The sequence below is a fragment of the Chiloscyllium plagiosum genome, unplaced genomic scaffold, assembly GCF_037043375.1.
Source record: "Chiloscyllium plagiosum isolate Xiang-an unplaced genomic scaffold, Cpla_swu_hap1 HiC_scaffold_40, whole genome shotgun sequence".
Taxonomy (NCBI): Eukaryota; Metazoa; Chordata; class Chondrichthyes; order Orectolobiformes; family Hemiscylliidae; genus Chiloscyllium; species Chiloscyllium plagiosum.
The window spans coordinates 4,279,512-4,300,705 of NW_028270178.1; the positions used below are offsets into that span (position 1 = coordinate 4,279,512).

Here is a 21,194-nt window from a genome sequence, read left to right on the forward strand (position 1 = left end):
CTCTTTCTCTCTGCATCTCCATTTCTCTCTCACACACTCTCTCTTTCTCTCTGCATCTCCATTTCTCTCACACACACTCTCTCTCTCTGCATCTCAATTTCTCTCTCTCTCTCTCACACTCTCTCTCTGCATCTCCATTTCTCTCTCACACACACTCTCTCTTTCTCTCTGCATCTCCATTTCTCTAACACACACTCTCTCTCTCTGCATCTCCATTTCTCCCTCTCTCACACTCTCTCTTGCTCTCTGCATCTCCATTTCTCTCGCTCTCACACTCTCTCTCTCTCTGCATCTCCATTTCTCTCTCTCTGCATCTCCATTTCTCTCACACACTCTCTCTCTCTGCATCTCCATTTCTCTCTCTCACACTCTCTCTCTCTGCATCTCCATTTCTCTCACACACACACTCTCTCTCTGCATCTCCATTTCTCTCTCTCTCACACACTCTCTCTCTCTGCATCTCCATTTCTCTCTCTCTCACACTCTCTCTCTCTGCATCTCCATTTCTCTCTCACACTCTCTCTCTCTCTGCATCTCCATTTCTCTCTCTCTCTCTCACACTCTCTCTCTGCATCTCCATTTCTCTCTCTCCCTCACACTCTCTCTTTCTCTCTGCATCTCCATTTCTCTCACACACACATTCTCTCTCTCTGCATCTCCATTTCTCTCTCTCTCTCACACACTCTCTCTCTGCATCTCCATTTCTCTCTCACACACACTCTCTCTTTCTCTCTGCATCTCCATTTCTCTCACACACACTCTCTCTCTGCATCTCTATTTCTCTCACACACACTCTCTCTCTCTGCATCTCCATTTCTCTCTCACACACTCTCTCTCTCTGCATCTCCATTTCTCTCTCTCTCCCTCACACTCTCTCTTTCTCTCTGCATCTCCATTTCTCTCACACACACTCTCTCTCTCTGCATCTCCATTTCTCTCTCTCTCTCTCACACTCTCTCTCTGCATCTCCATTTCTTTCTCTCTCTCACACTCTCTCTCTGCATCTCCATTTCTCTCTCTCCCTCACACTCTCTCTTTCAATCTGCATCTCCATTTCTCTCTCACACACACACTCTCTCTCTCTGCATCTCCATTTCTCTCTCTCTCACACTCTCTCTCTGCATCTCCATTTCTCTCTCTACACACACTCTCTCTCTCTGCATCTCCATTTTCTCTCTCTCTCACACACTCTCTCTCTGCATCTCTATTTCTCTCTCTCTCACACACACTCTCTCTTTCTCTCTGCATCTCCATTTCTCTCACACACACTCTCTCTCTCTGCATCTCCATTTCTCTCTCTCTCTCACTCTCTCTCTGCATCTCCATTTCTCTCTCTCTCCCTCACACTCTCTCTTTCTCTCTGCATCTCCATTTCTCTCTCTCTCTCACACTCTCTCTGCATCTCTATTTCTCTCTCTCTCACACACACTCTCTCTCTCTGCATCTCCATTTCTCTCTCTCCCTCACACTCTCTCTCTGCATCTCTATTTCTCTCTCTCTCACACATACTCTCTCTCTCTGCATCTCCATTTCTCTCACACACACACTCTCTCTCTCTGCACCTCCATTTCTCTCACACACACACTCTCTCTCTCTGCATCTCCATTTCTCTCTCTCTCTCTCACTCTCTCTCTCTGCATCTCCATTTCTCCCTCCCTCACACTCTCTCTCTCTCTGCATCTCCATTTCTCTCTCTCTCATACACATTCTCTCTCTCTGCATCTTCATTTCTCTCTCTCTCTCTGCATCTCCATTTCTCTCTCACACACTCTCTCTCTCTGCATCTCCATTTCTCTCACACACACACTCTCTCTCTCTCTGCATCTCCATTTCTCTCACACACACTCTCTCTCTCTGCATCTCCATTTCTCTCTCACACACTCTCTCTCTGCATCTCAATTTCTCTCTCTCTCTCTACATCTCCATTTCTCTCACACACTCTCTCTCTCTGCATCTCCATTTCTCTCTCACACACACACTCTCTCTCTCTGCATCTCCATTTCTCTCTCTCTCTCACACACTCTCTCTCTCTGCATCTCCATTTCTCTCACACACACTCTCTCTCTCTGCATCTCCATTTCTCTCTCACACACTCTCTCTCTCTGCATCTCTATTTCTCTCTCTCTCTACATCTCCATTTCTCTCACACACTCTCTCTCTCTGCATCTCCATTTCTCTCTCTCACACACACTCTCTCTCTCTGCATCTCCATTTCTCTCTCTCTCTCTCACTCTCTCTCTCTGCATCTCCATTTCTCCCTCCCTCACACTCTCTCTCTCTGCATCTCCATTTCTCTCTCTCTCATACACATTCTCTCTCTCTGCATCTTCATTTCTCTCTCTCTCTCTGCATCTCCATTTCTCTCTCACACACTCTCTCTCTCTGCATCTCCATTTCTCTCTCACACACTCTCTCTCTCTGCATCTCAATTTCTCTCTCTCTCTCTACATCTCCATTTCTCTCACACACTCTCTCTCTCTGCATCTCCATTTCTCTCTCTCACACACACTCTCTCTCTCTGCATCTCCATTTCTCTCTCACTCTCACACTCTCTCTCTCTCTGCATCTCCATTTCTCTCTCACACACTCTCTCTCTCTGCATCTCCATTTCTCTCTCACACACTCTCTCTCTCTGCATCTCAATTTCTCTCTCTCTCTCTACATCTCCATTTCTCTCTCTCTCTCACACTCTCTCTCTGCATCTCCATTTCTCTCTCTCTCTCACACACTCTCTCTCTCTGCATCTCCATTTCTCTCTCTCTCTCACACTCTCTCTCTGCATCTCCATTTCTCTCTCTCTCACACTCTCTCTCTCTGCATCTCCATTTCTCTCTCTCACACACACTCTCTCTGCATCTCCATTTCTCTCTCTCACACACACACTCTCTCTCTGCATCTCCATTTCTCTCTCTCATACACATTCTCTCTCTCTGCATCTTCATTTCTATCTCTCTCTCTGCATCTCCATTTCTCTCTCACACACTCTCTCTCTCTGCATCTCCATTTCTCTCTCACACACACTCTCTCTCTCTCTCTGCATCTCCATTTCTCTCTCTCTGCATCTCCATTTCTCTCTCACACTCTCTCTCTCTCTGCATCCCCATTTCTCTCTCTCACACTCTCTCTCTCTGCATCTCAATTTCTCTCTCACACACACTCTCTCTCTCTGCATCTCCATTTCTCTCTCTCTCTGCATCCCCATTTCTCTCTCTCACACTCTCTCTCTCTGCATCTCCATTTCTCCCTCTCTCACACTCTCTCTTGCTCTCTGCATCTCCATTTCTCTCGCTCTCACACTCTCTCTCTCTGCATCTCCATTTCTCTTTCTCTCTCTGCATCTCCATTTCTCTCTCTCACACTCTCTCTGCATCTCCATTTCTCTCTCTCTCACACACTCTCTCACTGCATCTCCATTTCTCTCACACACACACTCTCTCTCTCTGCATCTCCATTTCTCTCTCTCTCACACACTCTCTCTCTCTGCATCTCCATTTCTCTCTCTCACACACTCTCTCTCTCTGCATCTCCATTTCTCTCTCTCACACACTCTCTCTCTCTCTGCATCTCCATTTCTCTCTGTCTCTCACACTCTCTCTGCATCTCTATTTCTCTCTCTCTCACACACACTCTCTCTCTCTGCATCTCCATTTCTCTCTCTCCCTCACACTCTCTCTCTGCATCTCTATTTCTCTCTCTCTCACACATACTCTCTCTCTCTGCATCTCCATTTCTCTCACACACACACTCTCTCTCTCTGCATCTCCATTTCTCTCTCACACACACACTCTCTCTCTCTCTGCATCTCCATTTCTCTCTCTCTCTCTCACTCTCTCTCTCTGCATCTCCATTTCTCCCTCCCTCACACACTCTCTCTCTGCATCTCCATTTCTCTCTCTCTATCACACACACTCTCTCTCTGCATCTCCATTTCTCTCTATCACACACTCTCTCTCTCTGCATCTCCATTTCTCTCTCTCTCTTACAGTCTCTCTCTCTGCATCTGCATTTCTCTCTCTCACACACACACTCTCTCTCTGCATCTCCATTTCTCTCTCTCTCACACACTCTCTCTCTCTCTGCATCTCCATTTCTCTCTCTCTCACACTCACTTTCTGCATCTCCATTTCTCTCTCTCACACTCTCTCTTTCTGCATCTCCTTTTCTCTCTCTCACACTCTCTCTCTCTCACACTCTCTCTCTGCATCTCCATTTCTCTCTCTCTCTCATACTCTCTCTCTCTCTGCATCTCCATTTTTCTATCTCACACACTCTCTGTCTATCTCTCTCTCACTCTCTGCATCTTCATTTCTCTCTCTCACACACTCACTCTCTCTCTCTCAATCTTCATTTCTCTCTCTCTCTCACTCTCTCTCTGCATCTTCATTTCTCTGTCTCTCACACTCTCTCTCTGCATCTTCATTTCTCTGTCTCTCACACTCTCTCTCTCTCTGCATCTTTATTTGTCTCAGACACACACACTCTCTCTTTCTGCATCTCCTTTTCTCTCTCTCTCTCTTCACCTCCATCTTGCTCATTCTCTCTTTGTCTCTCTGTCTCTCTGAGCCTCCATTGCTTATTCTCTCTTTGTCTCGCTAATCTCTCTCTCACATTCTGCATTACCATCTCTCATTTTCTCTGTCTGTCTAATCTCTCTCTCTCTCTCTCTCTCTGCACCTCTCTCTCTCTGCATCTCCATCTCTCTCATTCTCACTGTCTCTCTCTGCAGTGCAGCTTTCTCACTCTCTTTTTCTGAATCTCCATCTCCCTCATTCTGTCTGTAATCTGTCTCTCTCTCTCTGCGTCTCCATTTCTCTCTCTCTCCCTCCCCGCCCCCATTCCCTCTCCTTGTCAACCCTGATGATATCTTTATGGTCTAGTTCTCTGAAGGGGTTTACAGCCTGTCAGAAGAATTTAGTTGAGGTTGGTGAATGGCTGAGGGGTTAGCCTGGATCTAACAGTGCCTGAGCGATAGGGTGGAGATTTGGCAGTGAAGCATCTGTTTATTCAGGCTGAAGCTCAGCAAACAGAGAGTCCAGCCAAGGCTGGGGTGTGTGAGTGACAGTGTCTGTATGCGTCAGTACGTGTGTGAGAGAGAGTGTCTGTGTGTGAGTGTGTGTGTGTGTGAGTGTGAGAGAGAGAGAGTGTCTGTGTGTGTGTGAGTGAGAGTGTGTGTGTGTGAGTCTGTGTGTGTGTGAGTGAGAGTGTGTGTGTGAGTCTGTGTGTGTGTGTGAGTGCGAGTGTGTGTGTGAGAGAGTGTGTGTGTGTGAGAGAGAGTCTGCGTGTGAGTCTGTGTGTGTGTGAGTGAGAGTGTGTGTGTGAGAGTGTGTGTGTGAGTGAGAGTGTGTGTGTGAGAGAGTGTGTGTGTGTGTGAGAGTCTGCGTGTGAGTCTGTGTGTGTGTGAGTGAGAGAGTCTGTGTGTGAGTCTGTGTGTGTGTGTGAGAGTGTGTGAGTGTGTGAGAGAGAGAGTGTCTGTGTGTGTGTGTGAGTCTGTGTGTGTGTGTGAGAGTGTGTGAGTGTGTGAGAGAGTGTCTGTGTGTGTGTGTGAGTGAGAGTGTGTGTGTGTGAGTCTGTGTGTGTGTGAGTGAGAGTGTGTGTGTGAGTCTGTGTGTGAGTGTGTGTGTGAGAGTGTGTGAGTGTGTGAGAGAGAGAGTGTCTGTGTGTGAGAGTGTGTGTGTGTGAGAGAGAGAGTGTCTGTGTGTGTGAGTGAGAGTGTGTGTGTGTGAGTCTGTGTGTGTGTGAGTGAGAGTGTGTGTGTGAGTCTGTGTGTGTGTGTGAGTGAGAGTGTGTGTGTGAGAGTGTGTGTGTGTGTGAGAGAGTCTGCGTGTGAGTCTGTGTGTGTGTGAGTGAGAGTGTGTGTGTGAGAGTGTGCGTGTGTGTGAGAGAGTCTGCGTGTGAGTCTGTGTGTGTGTGTGAGAGTGTGTGTGTGTGAGTCTGTGTGTGTGTGTGAATGAGAGTGTGTGTGTGAGTGAGAGTGTGTGTGTGAGAGAGTGTGTGTGTGAGAGTCTGTGTGTGAGTCTGTGTGTGTGTGAGTGAGAGAGTCTGTGTGTGAGTCTGTGTGTGTGTGAGAGTGTGTGAGTGTGTGAGAGAGAGTGTCTGTGTGTGTGTGAGTGAGAGTGTGTGTGTGTGAGTCTGTGTGTGTATGTGAGTGAGAGTGTGTGTGTGAATCTGTGTGTGTGAGTGAGAGTGTGTGTGTGAGAGAGTGTGTGTGTGTGAGTCTGCGTGTGAGTCTGTGTGTGTGTGTGTGTGAGAGAGTCTGTGTGTGAGTGAGAGTGTGTGTGTGTGAGTCTGTGTGTGAGTGAAAGTGTGTGTGTGAGAGTGTGTGTGTGTGTGAGAGTCTGTGTGTGAGTCTGTGCGTGTGTGAGTGTGTGTGTGTGTGTGAGAGAGAGTGTCTGTGTGTGTCTGTGTGTGTGTGTGAGTGAGAGTGTGTGTGTGAGAGTGTGTGTGTGAGAGAGTGTCTGTGTGTGAGTCTGTGTGTGAGTGAGAGTGTGTGGGTGTGTTAGAGTGTGTGTATGACTGTGTCCTTGTGTCTGTGTGTGCATGTGTTTGTGTGCATGTGTGTGTGTGCTTATGTCTGTGTGTATCTGTATGTATGCGTGTGTGTATGTCTGTCTGTGTGTCCGTATGTGTGTATGTATATCTGTGTGAACGTGAGTATGTCTGTGTGTGTTTGTGTGTGTGTGAGCGTGTCTGCGTGTGTGTGTCTGAGTGGCTGTGTGTGTCTCTGTGTCAATGTGTGTCTGTGTGTGTGTCTGTGTGAGTGAGTATATGTGCCTGTGTCTGGGTGTGTATGTCTGTGTGTGTGTGAGACTGTGTCCCTGTGTCTGTGTGTGTGTGTCTGCGTGTGTGTGTGTCTGTATGTGTGTCTGTGTGAATGTGAGTATGAGTTCATGTGTCTGTGTGAGTGTGTCTGTGTGTATCTATGTGTGTGTGAGCATGTGTGAGTGTGTGTGTGAGAGTGTCTCTGTGTGTGTCTATCTGTGTAAGTATGTGCGCATGTGTCTGGGTGTGTGTGTGTGTGCATGTGTCTGTATGAATGTGAATATGTGTGCATGTGTCTGGGTGTGTGTGAGTGTCTGTGTGAGTGTGAGTATGTGTGCATGTGTCTGGGTGTGTGTGTGTGTGTGTGAATGTGAGTATGTGTGCATGTGTCTGGGTGTGTGTGAGTGTCTGTGTGTGAGTGTCTGTGTGAATGTGAGTATGTGTGCATGTGTCTGGGTGTGTGTGTGTGTGTGTCTGTGTGAATGTGAGTATGTGTGCATGTGTCTGGGTGTGTGTGAGTGTCTGTGTGTGAGTGTCTGTGTGAATGTGAGTACGTGTGCATGTGTCCGGGTGTGTGTGTGTGTGTCTGTGTGAATGTGAGTATGTGTGCATGTGTCTGGGTGTGTGTGTGTGTGTCTGTGTGAATGTGAGTACGTGTGAATGTGTCTGGGTGTGTGTGTGTGTGTCTGTGTGAATGTGAGTACGTGTGAATGTGTCTGGGTGTGTGTGTGTGTGTCTGTGTGAATGTGAGTATGTGTGCATGTGTCCGGGTGTGTGTGTGTGTGTCTGTGTGTGTGTCTGTGTGAATGTGAGTATGTGTGCATGTGTCTGGGTGTGTGTGTGTGTGTGTCTGTGTGAATGTGAGTATGTGTGCATGTGTCTGGGTGTGTGTGAGTGTCTGTGTGTGAGTGTCTGTGTGAATGTGAGTACGTGTGCATGTGTCCGGGTGTGTGTGTGTGTGTCTGTGTGTGTGTCTGTGTGAATGTGAGTACGTGTGCATGTGTCTGGGTGTGTGTGTGTGTGTCTGTGTGAATGTGAGTATGTGTGCATGTGTCTGGGTGCGTGTGTCTGGGTGCGTGTGTCTGGGTGTGAGTGTCTGGGTGTGAGTGTCTGGGTGTGTGTGTCTGGGTGTGAGTGTCTGGGTGTGTGTGTCTGGGTGCGTGTGTCTGGGTGCGTGTGTCTGGGTGTGTGTGTCTGGGTGTGAGTGTCTGGGTGTGAGTGTCTGGGTGTGTGTGTCTGTGTGTGTGTGTGTCTGGGTGTGTGTGTCTGTGTGTGTGTGTCTGGGTGTGAGTGTCTGGGTGTGAGTGTCTGGGTGTGTGTGTCTGGGTGTGTGTGTCTGTGTGTGAGTGTCTGTGTGTGTGTGTCTGTGTGTGTGTGTGTGTCTGGGTGTGTGTGTCTGGGTGTGTGTGTCTGGGTGTGAGTGTCTGGGTGTGAGTGTCTGGGTGTGAGTGTCTGTGTGTGTGTGTCTGGGTTTGTGTGTCTGGGTGTGTGTGTCTGTGTGTGAGTGTCTGGGTGTGTGTGTGTCTGGGTGTGTGAGTGTCTGTGTGTGTGTGTCTGGGTGTGTGTGTGTCTGGGTGTGTGTGTGTCTGGGTGTGTGTGTCTGTGTGTGTGTGTCTGTGTGTGAGTGTCTGTGTGTGAGTGTCTGTGTGTGTGTGTCTGGGTGTGTGTGTCTGGGTGTGAGTGTCTGTGTGTGAGTGTCTGTGTGTGAGTGTCTGGGTGTGAGTGTCTGGGTGTGAGTGTCTGTGTGTGTGTGTCTGTGTGTGTGTGTGTGTCTGGGTGTGTGTGTCTGGGTGTGTGTGTCTGGGTGTGAGTGTCTGGGTGTGAGTGTCTGGGTGTGAGTGTCTGGGTGTGTGTGTCTGGGTGTGAGTGTCTAGGTGTGAGTGTCTGGGTGTGAGTGTCTGGGTGCGTGTGTCTGGGTGTGTGTGTCTGGGTGTGTGTGTCTGGGTGTGTGTGTCTGTGTGTGTGTGTCTGGGTGTGAGTGTCTGGGTGTGTGTGTCTGGGTGCGTGTGTCTGGGTGCGTGTGTCTGGGTGTGTGTGTCTGGGTGTGTGTGTCTGGGTGTGTGTGTCTGGGTGTGTGTGTCTGGGTGTGTGTGTCTGTGTGTGTGTGTCTGTGTGTGAGTGTCTGTGTGTGTGTGTGTCTGGGTGTGTGTGTCTGTGTGTGTGTGTCTGGGTGTGAGTGTCTGGGTGTGTGTGTCTGTGTGTGTGTGTCTGGGTGCGTGTGTCTGGGTGTGTGTGTCTGGGTGTGTGTGTCTGGGTGTGTGTGTCTGGGTGTGTGTGTCTGGGTGTGTGTGTCTGGGTGTGTGTGTCTGTGTGTGTGTGTCTGTGTGTGAGTGTCTGTGTGTGTGTGTGTCTGGGTGTGTGTGTCTGTGTGTGTGTGTCTGGGTGTGAGTGTCTGGGTGTGTGTGTCTGTGTGTGTGTGTCTGGGTGTGTGTGTCTGGGTGTGTGTGTCTGGGTGTGAGTGTCTGGGTGTGTGTGTCTGGGTGTGTGTGTCTGTGTGTGTGTGTGTCTGGGTGTGTGTGTCTGTGTGTGTGTGTCTGGGTGTGAGTGTCTGGGTGTGTGTGTCTGTGTGTGAGTGTCTGTGTGTGTGTGTCTGTGTGTGTGTGTGTCTGGGTGTGTGTGTCTGTGTGTGTGTGTCTGGGTGTGTGTGTCTGGGTGTGAGTGTCTGTGTGTGAGTGTCTGGGTGTGAGTGTCTGGGTGTGTGTGTCTGGGTGTGTGTGTCTGGGTGTGAGTGTCTGTGTGTGAGTGTCTGGGTGTGAGTGTCTGGGTGTGAGTGTCTGGGTGTGTGTGTCTGGGTGCGTGTGTCTGGGTGCGTGTGTCTGGGTGCGTGTGTCTGGGTGTGTGTGTCTGGGTGTGTGTGTCTGTGTGTGAGTGTCTGTGTGTGTGTCTGGGTGTGAGTGTCTGTGTGTGTGTGTCTGGGTGTGTGTGTCTGGGTGTGTGTGTCTGGGTGTGCGTGTCTGGGTGTGTGTGTCTGTGTGTGTGTGTCTGGGTGTGTGTGTGTCTGGGTGCTTGTGTCTGGGTGTGTGTGTCTGGGTGTGTGTGTCTGGGTGTGCGTGTCTGGGTGTGTGTGTCTGTGTGTGAGTGTCTGTGTGTGTGTGTCTGTGTGTGTGTGTGTCTGGGTGTGTGTGTCTGGGTGTGTGTGTCTGGGTGCGTGTGTCTGGGTGTGTGTGTCTGGGTGTGTGTGTCTGGGTGTGAGTGTCTGGGTGTGTGTGTCTGGGTGTGTGTGTCTGGGTGTGTGTGTCTGGGTGTGTGTGTCTGTGTGTGTGTGTGTCTGGGTGTGTGTGTCTGGGTGTGTGTGTCTGGGTGCGTGTGTCTGGGTGTGTGTGTCTGGGTGTGTGTGTCTGGGTGTGTGTGTCTGGGTGTGTGTGTCTGTGTGTGTGTGTGTCTGGGTGTGTGTGTCTGGGTGCGTGTGTCTGGGTGTGTGTGTCTGGGTGTGCGTGTCTGGGTGTGTGTGTCTGTGTGTGTGTGTGTCTGGGTGTGTGTGTCTGGGTGTGCGTGTCTGGGTGTGTGTGTCTGGGTGTGCGTGTCTGGGTGTGTGTGTCTGTGTGTGTGTGTCTGGGTGTGCGTGTCTGGGTGTGTGTGTCTGTGTGTGAGTGTCTGTGTGTGTGTGTCTGTGTGTGTGTGTGTCTGGGTGTGTGTGTCTGGGTGTGTGTGTCTGTGTGTGAGTGTGTCTGGGTGTGTGTGTCTGGGTGTGTGTGTCTGGGTGTGCGTGTCTGGGTGTGTGTGTCTGTGTGTGAGTGTCTGTGTGTGTGTGTCTGTGTGTGTGTGTGTCTGTGTGTGTGTGTCTGTGTGTGTGTGTCTGAGTGTGAGTGTCTGGGTGTGAGTGTCTGTGTGTGAGTGTCTAGGTGCGTGTGTCTGGGTGTGTGTGTCTGGGTGTGAGTGTCTGGGTGTGTGTGTCTGGGTGTGTGTGTGTCTGGGTGTGAGTGTCTGGGTGTGTGTGTCTGGGTGCGTGTGTCTGGGTGCGTGTGTCTGGGTGTGTGTGTCTGTGTGTGTGTGTCTGGGTGCGTGTGTCTGGGTGCGTGTGTCTGGGTGCGTGTGTCTGGGTGTGTGTGTCTGTGTGTGTGTGTCTGGGTGTGTGTGTCTGTGTGTGTGTGTCTGGGTGTGAGTGTCTGGGTGTGTGTGTCTGGGTGCGTGTGTCTGGGTGCGTGTGTCTGGGTGTGTGTGTGTCTGGGTGTGAGTGTCTGGGTGTGTGTGTCTGGGTGTGTGTGTGTCTGGGTGTGAGTGTCTGGGTGTGTGTGTCTGGGTGTGAGTGTCTGTGTGTGAGTGTCTGTGTGTGTGTGTCTGGGTGTGAGTGTCTGGGTGTGTGTGTCTGGGTGTGTGTGTGTCTGGGTGCGTGTGTCTGGGTGCGTGTGTCTGGGTGTGTGTGTCTGGGTGTGAGTGTCTGTGTGTGTGTGTCTGTGTGTGTGTGTGTCTGGGTATGTGTGTCTGGGTGTGTGTGTGTCTGGGTGTGTGTGTGTCTGGGTGCGTGTGTCTGGGTGCGTGTGTCTGGGTGCGTGTGTCTGGGTGTGTGTGTGTCTGGGTGTGTGTGTCTGGGTGTGTGTGTGTCTGGGTGCGTGTGTCTGGGTGCGTGTGTCTGGGTGTGTGTGTCTGGGTGTGAGTGTCTGGGTGTGTGTGTCTGGGTGTGAGTGTCTGGGTGTGAGTGTCTGTGTGTGTGTGTCTGGGTGTGTGTGTCTGGGTGTGTGTGTGTCTGGGTGCGTGTGTCTGGGTGCGTGTGTCTGGGTGCGTGTGTCTGGGTGTGAGTGTCTGGGTGCGTGTGTCTGTGTGTGTGTGTCTGTGTGTGTGTGTGTCTGGGTGTGTGTGTCTGGGTGTGTGTGTGTCTGGGTGCGTGTGTCTGGGTGTGTGTGTGTCTGGGTGCGTGTGTCTGGGTGCGTGTGTCTGGGTGTGTGTGTGTCTGGGTGTGTGTGTGTCTGGGTGTGTGTGTCTGGGTGTGTGTGTGTCTGGGTGCGTGTGTCTGGGTGCGTGTGTCTGGGTGTGTGTGTCTGGGTGCGTGTGTCTGGGTGTGAGTGTCTGGGTGCGTGTGTCTGGGTGCGTGTGTCTGGGTGCGTGTGTCTGGGTGCGTGTGTCTGGGTGTGAGTGTCTGGGTGCGTGTGTCTGGGTGCGTGTGTCTGGGTGCGTGTGTCTGGGTGTGAGTGTCTGGGTGAGTGTGTCTGTGTGTGTGTGTGTCTGGGTGTGAGTGTCTGGGTGTGTGTGTCTGTGTGTGTGAGTGTCTGGGTGTGTGTCTGGGTGTGAGTGTCTGTGTGTGTGTGTCTGGGTGTGTGTGTCTGTGTGTGTGAGTGTCTGGGTGTGTGTGTCTGGGTGTGTGTGTGTCTGGGTGTGTGTATGTGTGGGGGAGATTTACAAGAACGATCCTGGGAGTGAAGTGTGCGTCATTTGAGAAGGGGTTGCGGGCTCTGGGTCTGTACTCGGTGGGGTTTGGGAGGATGGGTGGGGGGGGGAGTGGGAATCTGATTTCAAACTCAGAATACTGAGAGGGCCTGGAGAGAGTGAAGGTGGAAAAGAGTCGGAGCGACTGGGATGAGGGCACATCCTCAGAGCAAAGGGGCCACCCTATAGGACTGAGATGGGGAGGAATTTCTTCAGGTGGAGGGTGTGGGGGAATGTGTGGGACCCAGAGGGCTGGGGAGGGCAAGGCACTGGGTGGGTTTAAGACAGAGACAGACAGGTTCTTGACTAGTCGGCGGGATGAAGAGTTAGAGAGAGAGGGAAAGCCATCAGCCATGTTCGAATGGTGCAGCGGACTCGATGGGCCGAATGGTCGAATTCTGCTCCGGGATCTGATGGTCTCCACAGAGCAGTCTGGTGTCTCCAACGCGTTCTGCCTTGATCTGGACTCCCGCAGCGGCCGTTCCGAAACTGGCAGGTCCGCAGTGACTCAGGGGCGGAGGAGGTGGAGTGACAGACTACATGAGGAGACCGGTGGAATGGGCAGGCAGACACCAAAGGAGGGTGAACATGGTCAGGGGGGGGGGGGGAGCGAAACACTTCCACCGCCAGGCTAAGAGATAACACTCAGCAGAGCGGTAACAGACAGCAAACACGCAACTGGGGCTTCAGGAGAACAGAAACCACAGAATCCCCACAGACGACAAACAGGCCCATCAGCCCGACAGGTCCACACCGACTCCACAGATGGTCACCCACACAGACCCATTCCCCGACATTTACCCTTGACCAATCCACCCTAACCTACACATCCCTGAACACTATGGGTAATTTAGCATGGCCAATCCACACTAACCTACACATCCCTGAACACTATGGGTAATTTAGCATGGTCAATCCACCCTAACCTGCACATCCCTGAACACTATGGGTAATTTAGCATGGTCAATCCACCCTAACCTACATATCCCTGAGCACTATGGGTAATTTAGCATGGCCAATCCACCCGAACCTACACATCCCTGAGCACTATGGGGTAATTTAGCATGGCTAATCCACCCTAACCTACACATCCCTGAGCACTATGGGGTAATTTAGCATGGTCAATCCACCCTAACCTACACATCCCTGAACACTATGGGGTAATTTAGCATGGTCAATCCACCCTAACCTACACATCCCTGAGCACTATGGGGTAATTTAGCATGGTCAATCCACCCTAACCTACACATCCCTGAACACTATGGGTAATTTAGCATGGCCAATCCACCCTAACCTGCACATCCCTGAACACTATGGGGTAATTTAGCATGGCCAATCCACCCTAACCTGCACATCCCTGAGCACTATGGGGTAATTTAGCATGGTCAATCCACCCTAACCTACATATCCCTGAGCACTATGGGTAATTTAGAATGGCCAATCCACCCTAACCTTCACATCCCTGAGCACTATGGGTAATTTAGCATGGCCAATCCACCCGAACCTACACATCCCTGAGCACTATGGGGTAATTTAGCATGGTCAATCCACCCTAACCTACACATCCCTGAGCACTATGGGTAATTTAGCATGGTCAATCCACCCTAACCTACATATCCCTGAGCACTATGGGTAATTTAGAATGGCCAATCCACCCTAACCTTCACATCCCTGAGCACTATGGGTAATTTAGCATGGCCAATCCACCCTAACCTACACATCCCTGAACACTATGGGGTAATTTAGCATGGCCATTCCACCCTATCTTGCACATCCCTGAGCACTATGGGTAATTTAGCATGGCCAATCCACCCTAACCTTCACATCCCTGAGCACTATGGGTAATTTAGAATGGCCAATCCACCCTAAACTACACATCCCTGAGCACTATGGGTAATTTAGCACGGCCAATCCACCCTAACCTGCACACCCCTGAACGTTATGAATTAACAGGGACATAACAGAATGATTGCAGGGCAAAAGTCTACAGGATTATGGGACAGGAGTGGGATCGAGTGGATCCCTCTGTCAGAGCTGGCATAGGCTGAATGTGCGTTTTCTCTGTCTCTGTTTTTCTTTGTCTCTTTTTCGCTCTATCTCTCTGCCTCACCGTATCCTTCTCCCTCTGTCACTCTCCATCTCTCTCTCTCTCTGTGTTCCCCACCCTCACTTCATCCAGCTTTTTACAATGTGTTAAAATGCCCCTCTCTTTCGCTCTCTCTCTCTATTCCTCTCTCTCTCTCACGCACTGTCGCTGTCGATAGAACTGGGGACACTTGGCAACAGAACATCTCAATAAAAGGCAGATGCTGGATCAGAGGAAACCATCTGTTGGAGAGGCAGGGAGCGATCATGAGAGTCAGTGGGATATAGAGAAGGGGAGAGAGAGAGAGACTGAGACAGATTTACAGAGAGAGGTAAAGAGACAGAGAACCACGCGGGATGGAGAGAAATAATTAAATAAGGATAGATAGAGATGGAGAGAGAGAGAGTGATGGTGTGAGAGATAGCAGAGAGAAAAAGAGAGACGGTAAGGGAGAGGGTCATGCAAAGAAAGCGAGAGAGTGACAGACAGACAGAGGGGGAAACGGAGAGAGTCAGTGGGAAATAAAGATAGAGTGGGAGAGAGAGGAACACAGGGAGAGAGGAACATAGACAGAGAGGGACAGAAGGATATAGAGAAAGAGAAATAGTGTGTGTGTGAGAGAGAGAGCGAGAGAGAGGACAGAGACAAAAAGAAAGTCAGTCAGAAAGGGAGTGAAAGACAGAGAGCATGACAGAGGGAGGGAGGGTCAGCAGGAAACAAAGATAGAGAGAGAGACAGACAGACAGAAGGACAAAGAGAAATAGCAATAGATAGAGCGTGTGTGAGAGAGAGGGATGGGGACAGTGTGGAAAAGAGAGTGAGGACAGAGAGAGGGAGGACAGAGAGAGGGAGGACAGGGTGAGACAGAGTGAGAGAGGGACAGAGGGAGAGAGTGAGAGAGAGGGACAGACAGAAACCGAGAAAGACAGAGGGAGAGAGAGGGACGACAGAGATAGAAAAAAACAGAGAGAAGGACAGACAGAGATAGAGAAAGACAGAGGGAGAGAGAGGGACGACAGAGATAGAGAAAGAGAGAGAGAGAGAGGGACAGACAGAGATCGAGAAAAACAGAGAGAGGGACAGACAGAGATAGAGAAAGAGAGAGAGAAAGAGAGAGAGAGGGACAGACAGAGATAGAGAAAGACCGAGAGAGAGAGAGAAAGAGAAGGATAGAGGGACAAAGACACAGACAGAGGCAGAGAAAGAGGGACAGGCAGAGAGAGATGGACAGCGACAGGAAGAGACAGACATAGAGAGAGAGAGATGGAAGAGACACAGAGACAGAGATAGATAGCGACAGACAGAGAGAGACACACAGACAGCGAGAGAGAGGGAGGAAGAGAGAGACGGGGTTTCCAGAGGGTCCTTGGTTCCTGGTGACTCGTTGCCTCTTACCTGGGGGGTAGACGGTGAGGGTCCACACCACTACCAGCAGGATGTTAGGGAGACGGCTGAACCACATAGCCTGGAGCACGGAGGGTGGGGGTAAAGGCATGGCAGAATCAGCGGGGGAGCAGCACAGCAGGATCCCATATCTGCTGCCATTTCAGAGCCTCCATCTCGCACTGGCCCAGGGACAGACAAACTTGACTGGGTCTCCCTGTCTCAGAGTGGCACTGTCCCACACTCTCCTGACTTCTGACCCAGGATAAACCCAAATTCTCTGACCCCTGACCCTTCTAACCTGGACCTCTCTTGATTTACTTGATCTCTCCAATGGTCACTTGATCCCTCCGACCCCTGACCCCTCTGACCCCTGACCCTTTGGATTTCTGACCCCTGACCCCACTGATCCCTGACACTCCTGTGCCCTCAGACCCCTGACCAGTCTGATGCACCTGAACCGGTTCAGAATAAAACCCTCTGTTTTTCCTCACTCTCTCTATCTCTCACACACGGTTTCTGTTCAACTTTCACCGCGTGTGTGTGTGTGTGTGTCTCTCTCTCTCACACACACACACACTCTTTCTCTCTAAGTTTCTCTCTCTGTACTTGCTCTCAAACTTGCTTCATAAATCTGTCTCACTCTCTCTCTCTCACGCGTCTCTTTTTCTCTCTCTTGTCTGTCAGTCTGTCTCTCTCTCTCTCTCTCTCTCTGTTTCCCTCAGACCTCTCTCTATCTCACCGTCACCTTTCTCTCTCTCTCTCTCTCTGTCTCCCTCAGACCCTCTCTCTATCTCTCCGTCTCCTTTCTCTCTCTCTCTCTCCCCCTCAGTCCCTCTCTCTATCTCTCCGTCTCCTTTCTCTCTCTCCCCCTCAGTCCCTCTCTCTATCTCTCCGTCTCCTTTCTCTCTCTCCCCCTCAGTCCCTCTCTCTATCTCTCCGTCTCCTTTCTCTCTCTCTCTCCCCCTCAGTCCCTCTCTCTATCTCTCCGTCTCCTTTCTCTCTCTCTCTCCCCCTCAGTCCCTCTCTCTATCTCTCCATCTCCTTTCACTCCCTCTCTCTCTCCCCCCCAGTCCCTCTCTCTATCTCTCTGTCACCTTTCTCTCTCTCTCTCTCTCCCCCCCTCAGTCCCTCTCTCTATCTCTCCGTAACCTTTCTCTCTCTCTCTCTCTCTCTCTCCCCCCCTCAGTCCCTCTCTCTATCTCTCCGTCACCTTTCTCTCTCTCTCCCCGCCTCAGTCCCTCTCTCTATCTCTCCGTCACCTTTCTCTCTCTCTCTCTCTCTCCCCCTCAGTCCCTCTCTCTATCTCTCCGTCACCTTTCTCTCTCTCTCTCTCCCCCTCAGTCCCTCTCTCTATCTCTCCGTCACCTTTCTCTCTCTCTCTCCCCCTCAGTCCCTCTCTCTATCTCTCCGTAACCTTTCTCTCTCTCTCTCTCTCTCCCCCTCAGTCCCTTTCTCTATCTCTCTGTCACCTTTCTCTCTCTCTCCCCCTCAGTCCCTCTCTCTATCTCTCTGTCACCTTTCTCTCTCTCTCTCTCTCTCTCTCTCTCTGTAACCACCAATTAACTGCTGCTGTTGTTTAACTAGTAACCCCCCCCCCCACAGTTACCTTGAGGACACAGGACCTCCCCCGTCACCCTCCCTCTCTCACTCTCCCGACAACTCTCTGACCCTGGTTTGGACTCTTTTTCTCTCCTGCCTCCCTCACTCGCTCACTCTGTCTCTCTCTCTCTCTCTCAGGTCTCTGCCATCGGCCTCCCCCAGCCCCTGGCTCCGACTCTACATGGGGGGGGGTCCACCGGGTAACGGATGAGACTTAGCCGCTCTCTGCGCGAGAGACTAGCTCCATTCCTGCTGCCAATGCAGGTGCTAGTGAAATCTGATCTATCCCCGCCTTTCGCTCTCACTCACTCCCCATTCAACGAGGGAATCACATCGCCAGTCTCCCGAACAATAGTCCAAAGAACTCTTTCTCTCCGCGTCCCTCCCACCCCACACAAATTCAAACCCAACATCAATGGGAGGGAGGGGCCTGAGGATACTGACTAGGCCTCGTTGCCATGGGAGACGTTAGGCCCGACCAGCCTCCGGGCCCATGCTCTGAAACCGTGCCATTGGCACCCCACCCCACCCCACCCCACACAACTACTCCCCACCTCAACCCTCTCGGCTCCCCCACCCTGGCAGAGGTACGGGGTTTCGGGGGAAGCCAGGCCAAAGCCTGAGGCCTACTCTCCGGTTGTGAAGGAAAACTAAGTTCTGACGGCAACCTCCCCACTTTCGTGAGGGACGCCTCCCTCTCTGTTCATCAGGGACCCTGTTTAAAGAGGGAGTCTCTCTCTCTCTCTCCCTGTCAGAGACCCTGTTTAAAGAGGGAGTCTCTCTCTCTCTCTCTGTCAGAGACCCTGTTTAAAGAGGGAGTCTCTCTCTCTCTCTCTCTCAGGGACGCTGTTTAAAGAGGGAATCTCTCTCTCTCTCTCTCTCTCTGTCAGAGACCCTGTTTAAAGAGGGAGTCTCTCTCTCTCTCTCTCTGTCAGGGACCCTGTTTAAAGAGGGAATCTCTCTCTCTCTCTCTCTCAGGGACGCTGTTTAAAGAGGGAATCTCTCTCTCTCTCTCTCTCTCTGTCAGAGACCCTGTTTAAAGAGGGAGTCTCTCTCTCTCTCTCTGTCAGGGACCCTGTTTAAAGAGGGAGTCTCTCTCTCTCTCTCTCTCTCTGTCAGGGACCCTGTTTAAAGAGGGAGTCTCTCTCTCTCTCTCTCTCTCTGTCAGGGACCCTGTTTAAAGAGGGAGTCTCTCTCTCTCTCTCTCTCTCTGTCAGGGACCCTGTTTAAAGAGGGAGTCTCTCTCTCTCTCTGTCAGGGACCCTGTTTAAAGAGGGAGTCTCTCTCTCTCTCTCTCTCTCTGTCAGGGACCCTGTTTAAAGAGGGAGTCTCTCTCTCTCTCTGTCAGGGACCCTGTTTAAAGAGGGAGTCTCTCTCTCTCTCTCTCTGTCAGGGACCCTGTTTAAAGAGAGAGTCTCTCTCTCTCTCTCTCTCTGTCAGGGACCCTGTTTAAAGAGGGAGTCTCTCTCTCTCTCTCTATCAGGGACCCTGTTTAAAGAGGGAGTCTCTCTCTCTCTCTCTCTGTCAGGGACCCTGTTTAAAGAGGGAGTCTCTCTCTCTCTCTCTGTCAGGGACCCTGTTTAAAGAGGGAGTCTCTCTCTCTCTCTCTGTCAGAGACCCTTTTTAAAGAGGGAGTCTCTCTCTCTCTCTCTCTGTCAGGGACCCTGTTTAAAGAGGGAGTCTCTCTCTCTCTCCCTGTCAGGGACCCTGTTTAAAGAGGGAGTCTCTCTCTCTCTCTCTCTATCAGGGACCCTGTTTAAAGAGGGAGTCTCTCTCTCTCTCTCTCTATCAGGGACCCTGTTTAAAGAGGGAGTCTCTCTCACACACACACTCTCTCTCTCTGTCTGTCTCTGTCTCTCTCAGGGACCCCTTTTAAAGAGGGAGTCTCTCTCTCTCTCTCTCTCTCAGTCAGAGACCGTGTTTAAAGACGGAGTCCCTCCCTCTCTCTCTCTCTGACTCTCTGTCAGGGACCCCGTTTAAAGAGGGAGTCTCTCTCTCTCTCTCTCTCACACACACATGGGTGGTTTGGCTCTGGAATCCCGTAGCTCTGTCTAACACTTGCTGCTTATGCCATTTGATACGCAAGTAGTCCTGTTTGGTGACTTCACCAGTTCCTTTGTTTAAACCATTCAGTCATAGGGATCACTGGCTGTGCTGGCATCTGTTACCCCGTTGAGAAGGTGGGGGGGGGTGAGCTGCCTTCTTGACCCGCTGACGTCAGTGTGCTGTGGGTAGACCCACAATGCCCTGAGGGAGGGGGTTCCCGAGAGTGTATTGTCGCCCGCATCCTCCGGCCTCCCTGGTGCTGCTCCCAGCATGCCCTCCTGCACTCTCCATTGAACCAGGGTTGACCCCCTGGCTTGACGGTAATGGGTGAGTGGGGGGGGGATATACCGGGCCATGAGGTTCCAGATTGTGCTGGAGGACCGTTCTGCTGCTGTTGACGGCCCGCAGCACCTCATGGATGTCCCTGTCTTGAGCTGCTGGGTCTGTTTGAAGTCTGTCCCATTGGGGATAGAGCCTCCCAACCCAATGGAGGGGATTCTCAATGGGAAGGTGGGACTTTGTCTCCATCAGGACAGTGCGGTGGTCACTCTTACCAATACTGTCATGGACAGATACATCTGCAGCCGGCTGGTTGGTGAGGATGAGGGTAGGGGCGTTTCTCCCTCCTGTTGGTTCCCCCCTCACCCCACACCCCAACCTGCCTCAGACCCCAGTCCAGCAGCGATGTCCTTTCGGACCCGACCAGCTCGATCCGGAATGCTGCTGTCCCTGAGCCACCCCTTGGTGGTGGGCACTGAAATCCCCCCCTCGCCACCCCCAGAGCACACTCTGTGCCCTTGCCACCCTCTAAGGGTGTATCTACACGGAGAGGGGGTGGTATTGATCCATCAGCCGAGGGAGGGTGGTGCGGGGGGACCAGTGAGAGGGTTCCTTGCCCGTGTTTAACCTGAAGGAGTCATGGGGACCAGAGTCAATATGGAGACTCCCAGAGCATCCCCCTCCCCTCTATATCCCACTGTGTGACAGGACATATCCAGGGGTGGTGATAGTGGGGTCTGGGACATGGATTGGCCATGCTAAATTACCCCATAGTGTTCAGGGATGTACAGGTTAGGGTGGATTGGCCATGCTAAATTACCACATAGTGTTCAGGGATGTGCAGGTTAGGGTGGATTGGCCATGCTAAATTACCCATAGTGTTCAGGGATGTGTAGGTTAGGGTGGATTGGCCATGCTAAATTACCCATAGTGTTCAGGGATGTGCAGGTTAGGGTGGATTGGCTATGCTAAATTTCCCCATAGTGTTCAGGGATGTGCAGGTTAGGGTGGATTGGCCATGCTAAATTACCCATAATGTTCAGGGATGTGCAGGTTAGGGTGGATTGGCCATGCTAAATTACCCCATAGTGTTCAGGGATGTGCAGGTTAGGGTGGATTGGCCATGCTAAATTACCCATAGTGTTCAGGGATGTGTAGGTTAGGGTGGATTGGCCATGCTAAATTACCCCATAGTGTTCAGGGATGTGTAGGTTAGGGTGGAATGGCTATGCTAAATTACCCATAATGTTCAGGGATGTGCAGGTTAGGGTGGATTGGCCATGCTAAATTACCCATAATGTTCAGGGATGTGCAGGTTAGGGTGGATTGGCCATGCTAAATTACACCATAGTGTTCAGGGATGTGCAGGTTAGGGTGGATTGGCCATGCTAAATTACCCATAGTGTTCAGGGATGTGCAGGTTAGGGTGGATTGGCCGTGCTAAATTACCCCATAGTGTTCAGGGATGTGTAGGTTAGGGTGGATTGGCCATGCTAAATTACCCCATAGTGTTCAGGGATGTGCAGGTTAGGGTGGATTGGCCATGCTAAATTACCCCATAGTGTTCAGGGATGTGCAGGTTAGGGTGGATTGGCCATGCTAAATTACCCATAGTGTTCAGGGATGTGCAGGTTAGGGTGGATTGGCCATGCTAAATTACACCATAGTGTTTAGGGAT

At 51.3% G+C, this 21,194-nt stretch overlaps 1 protein-coding gene across 1 annotated transcript in view; it reads right to left on the reverse strand.

Moving 5' to 3' along the window:
• Nucleotides 1-15,908, reverse strand: part of LOC122546066 (protein turtle homolog A-like) — a 216,874-nt gene extending 200,966 nt beyond the window's left edge. Inside the window, 1 exon segment of the mRNA XM_087981612.1 lies at nucleotides 15,602-15,908. Coding sequence (XP_087837738.1) covers nucleotides 15,602-15,701 — 100 coding nt within the window. The 5' untranslated portion in view covers nucleotides 15,702-15,908.
• Nucleotides 15,909-21,194: the final 5,286 nt, after the last annotated feature.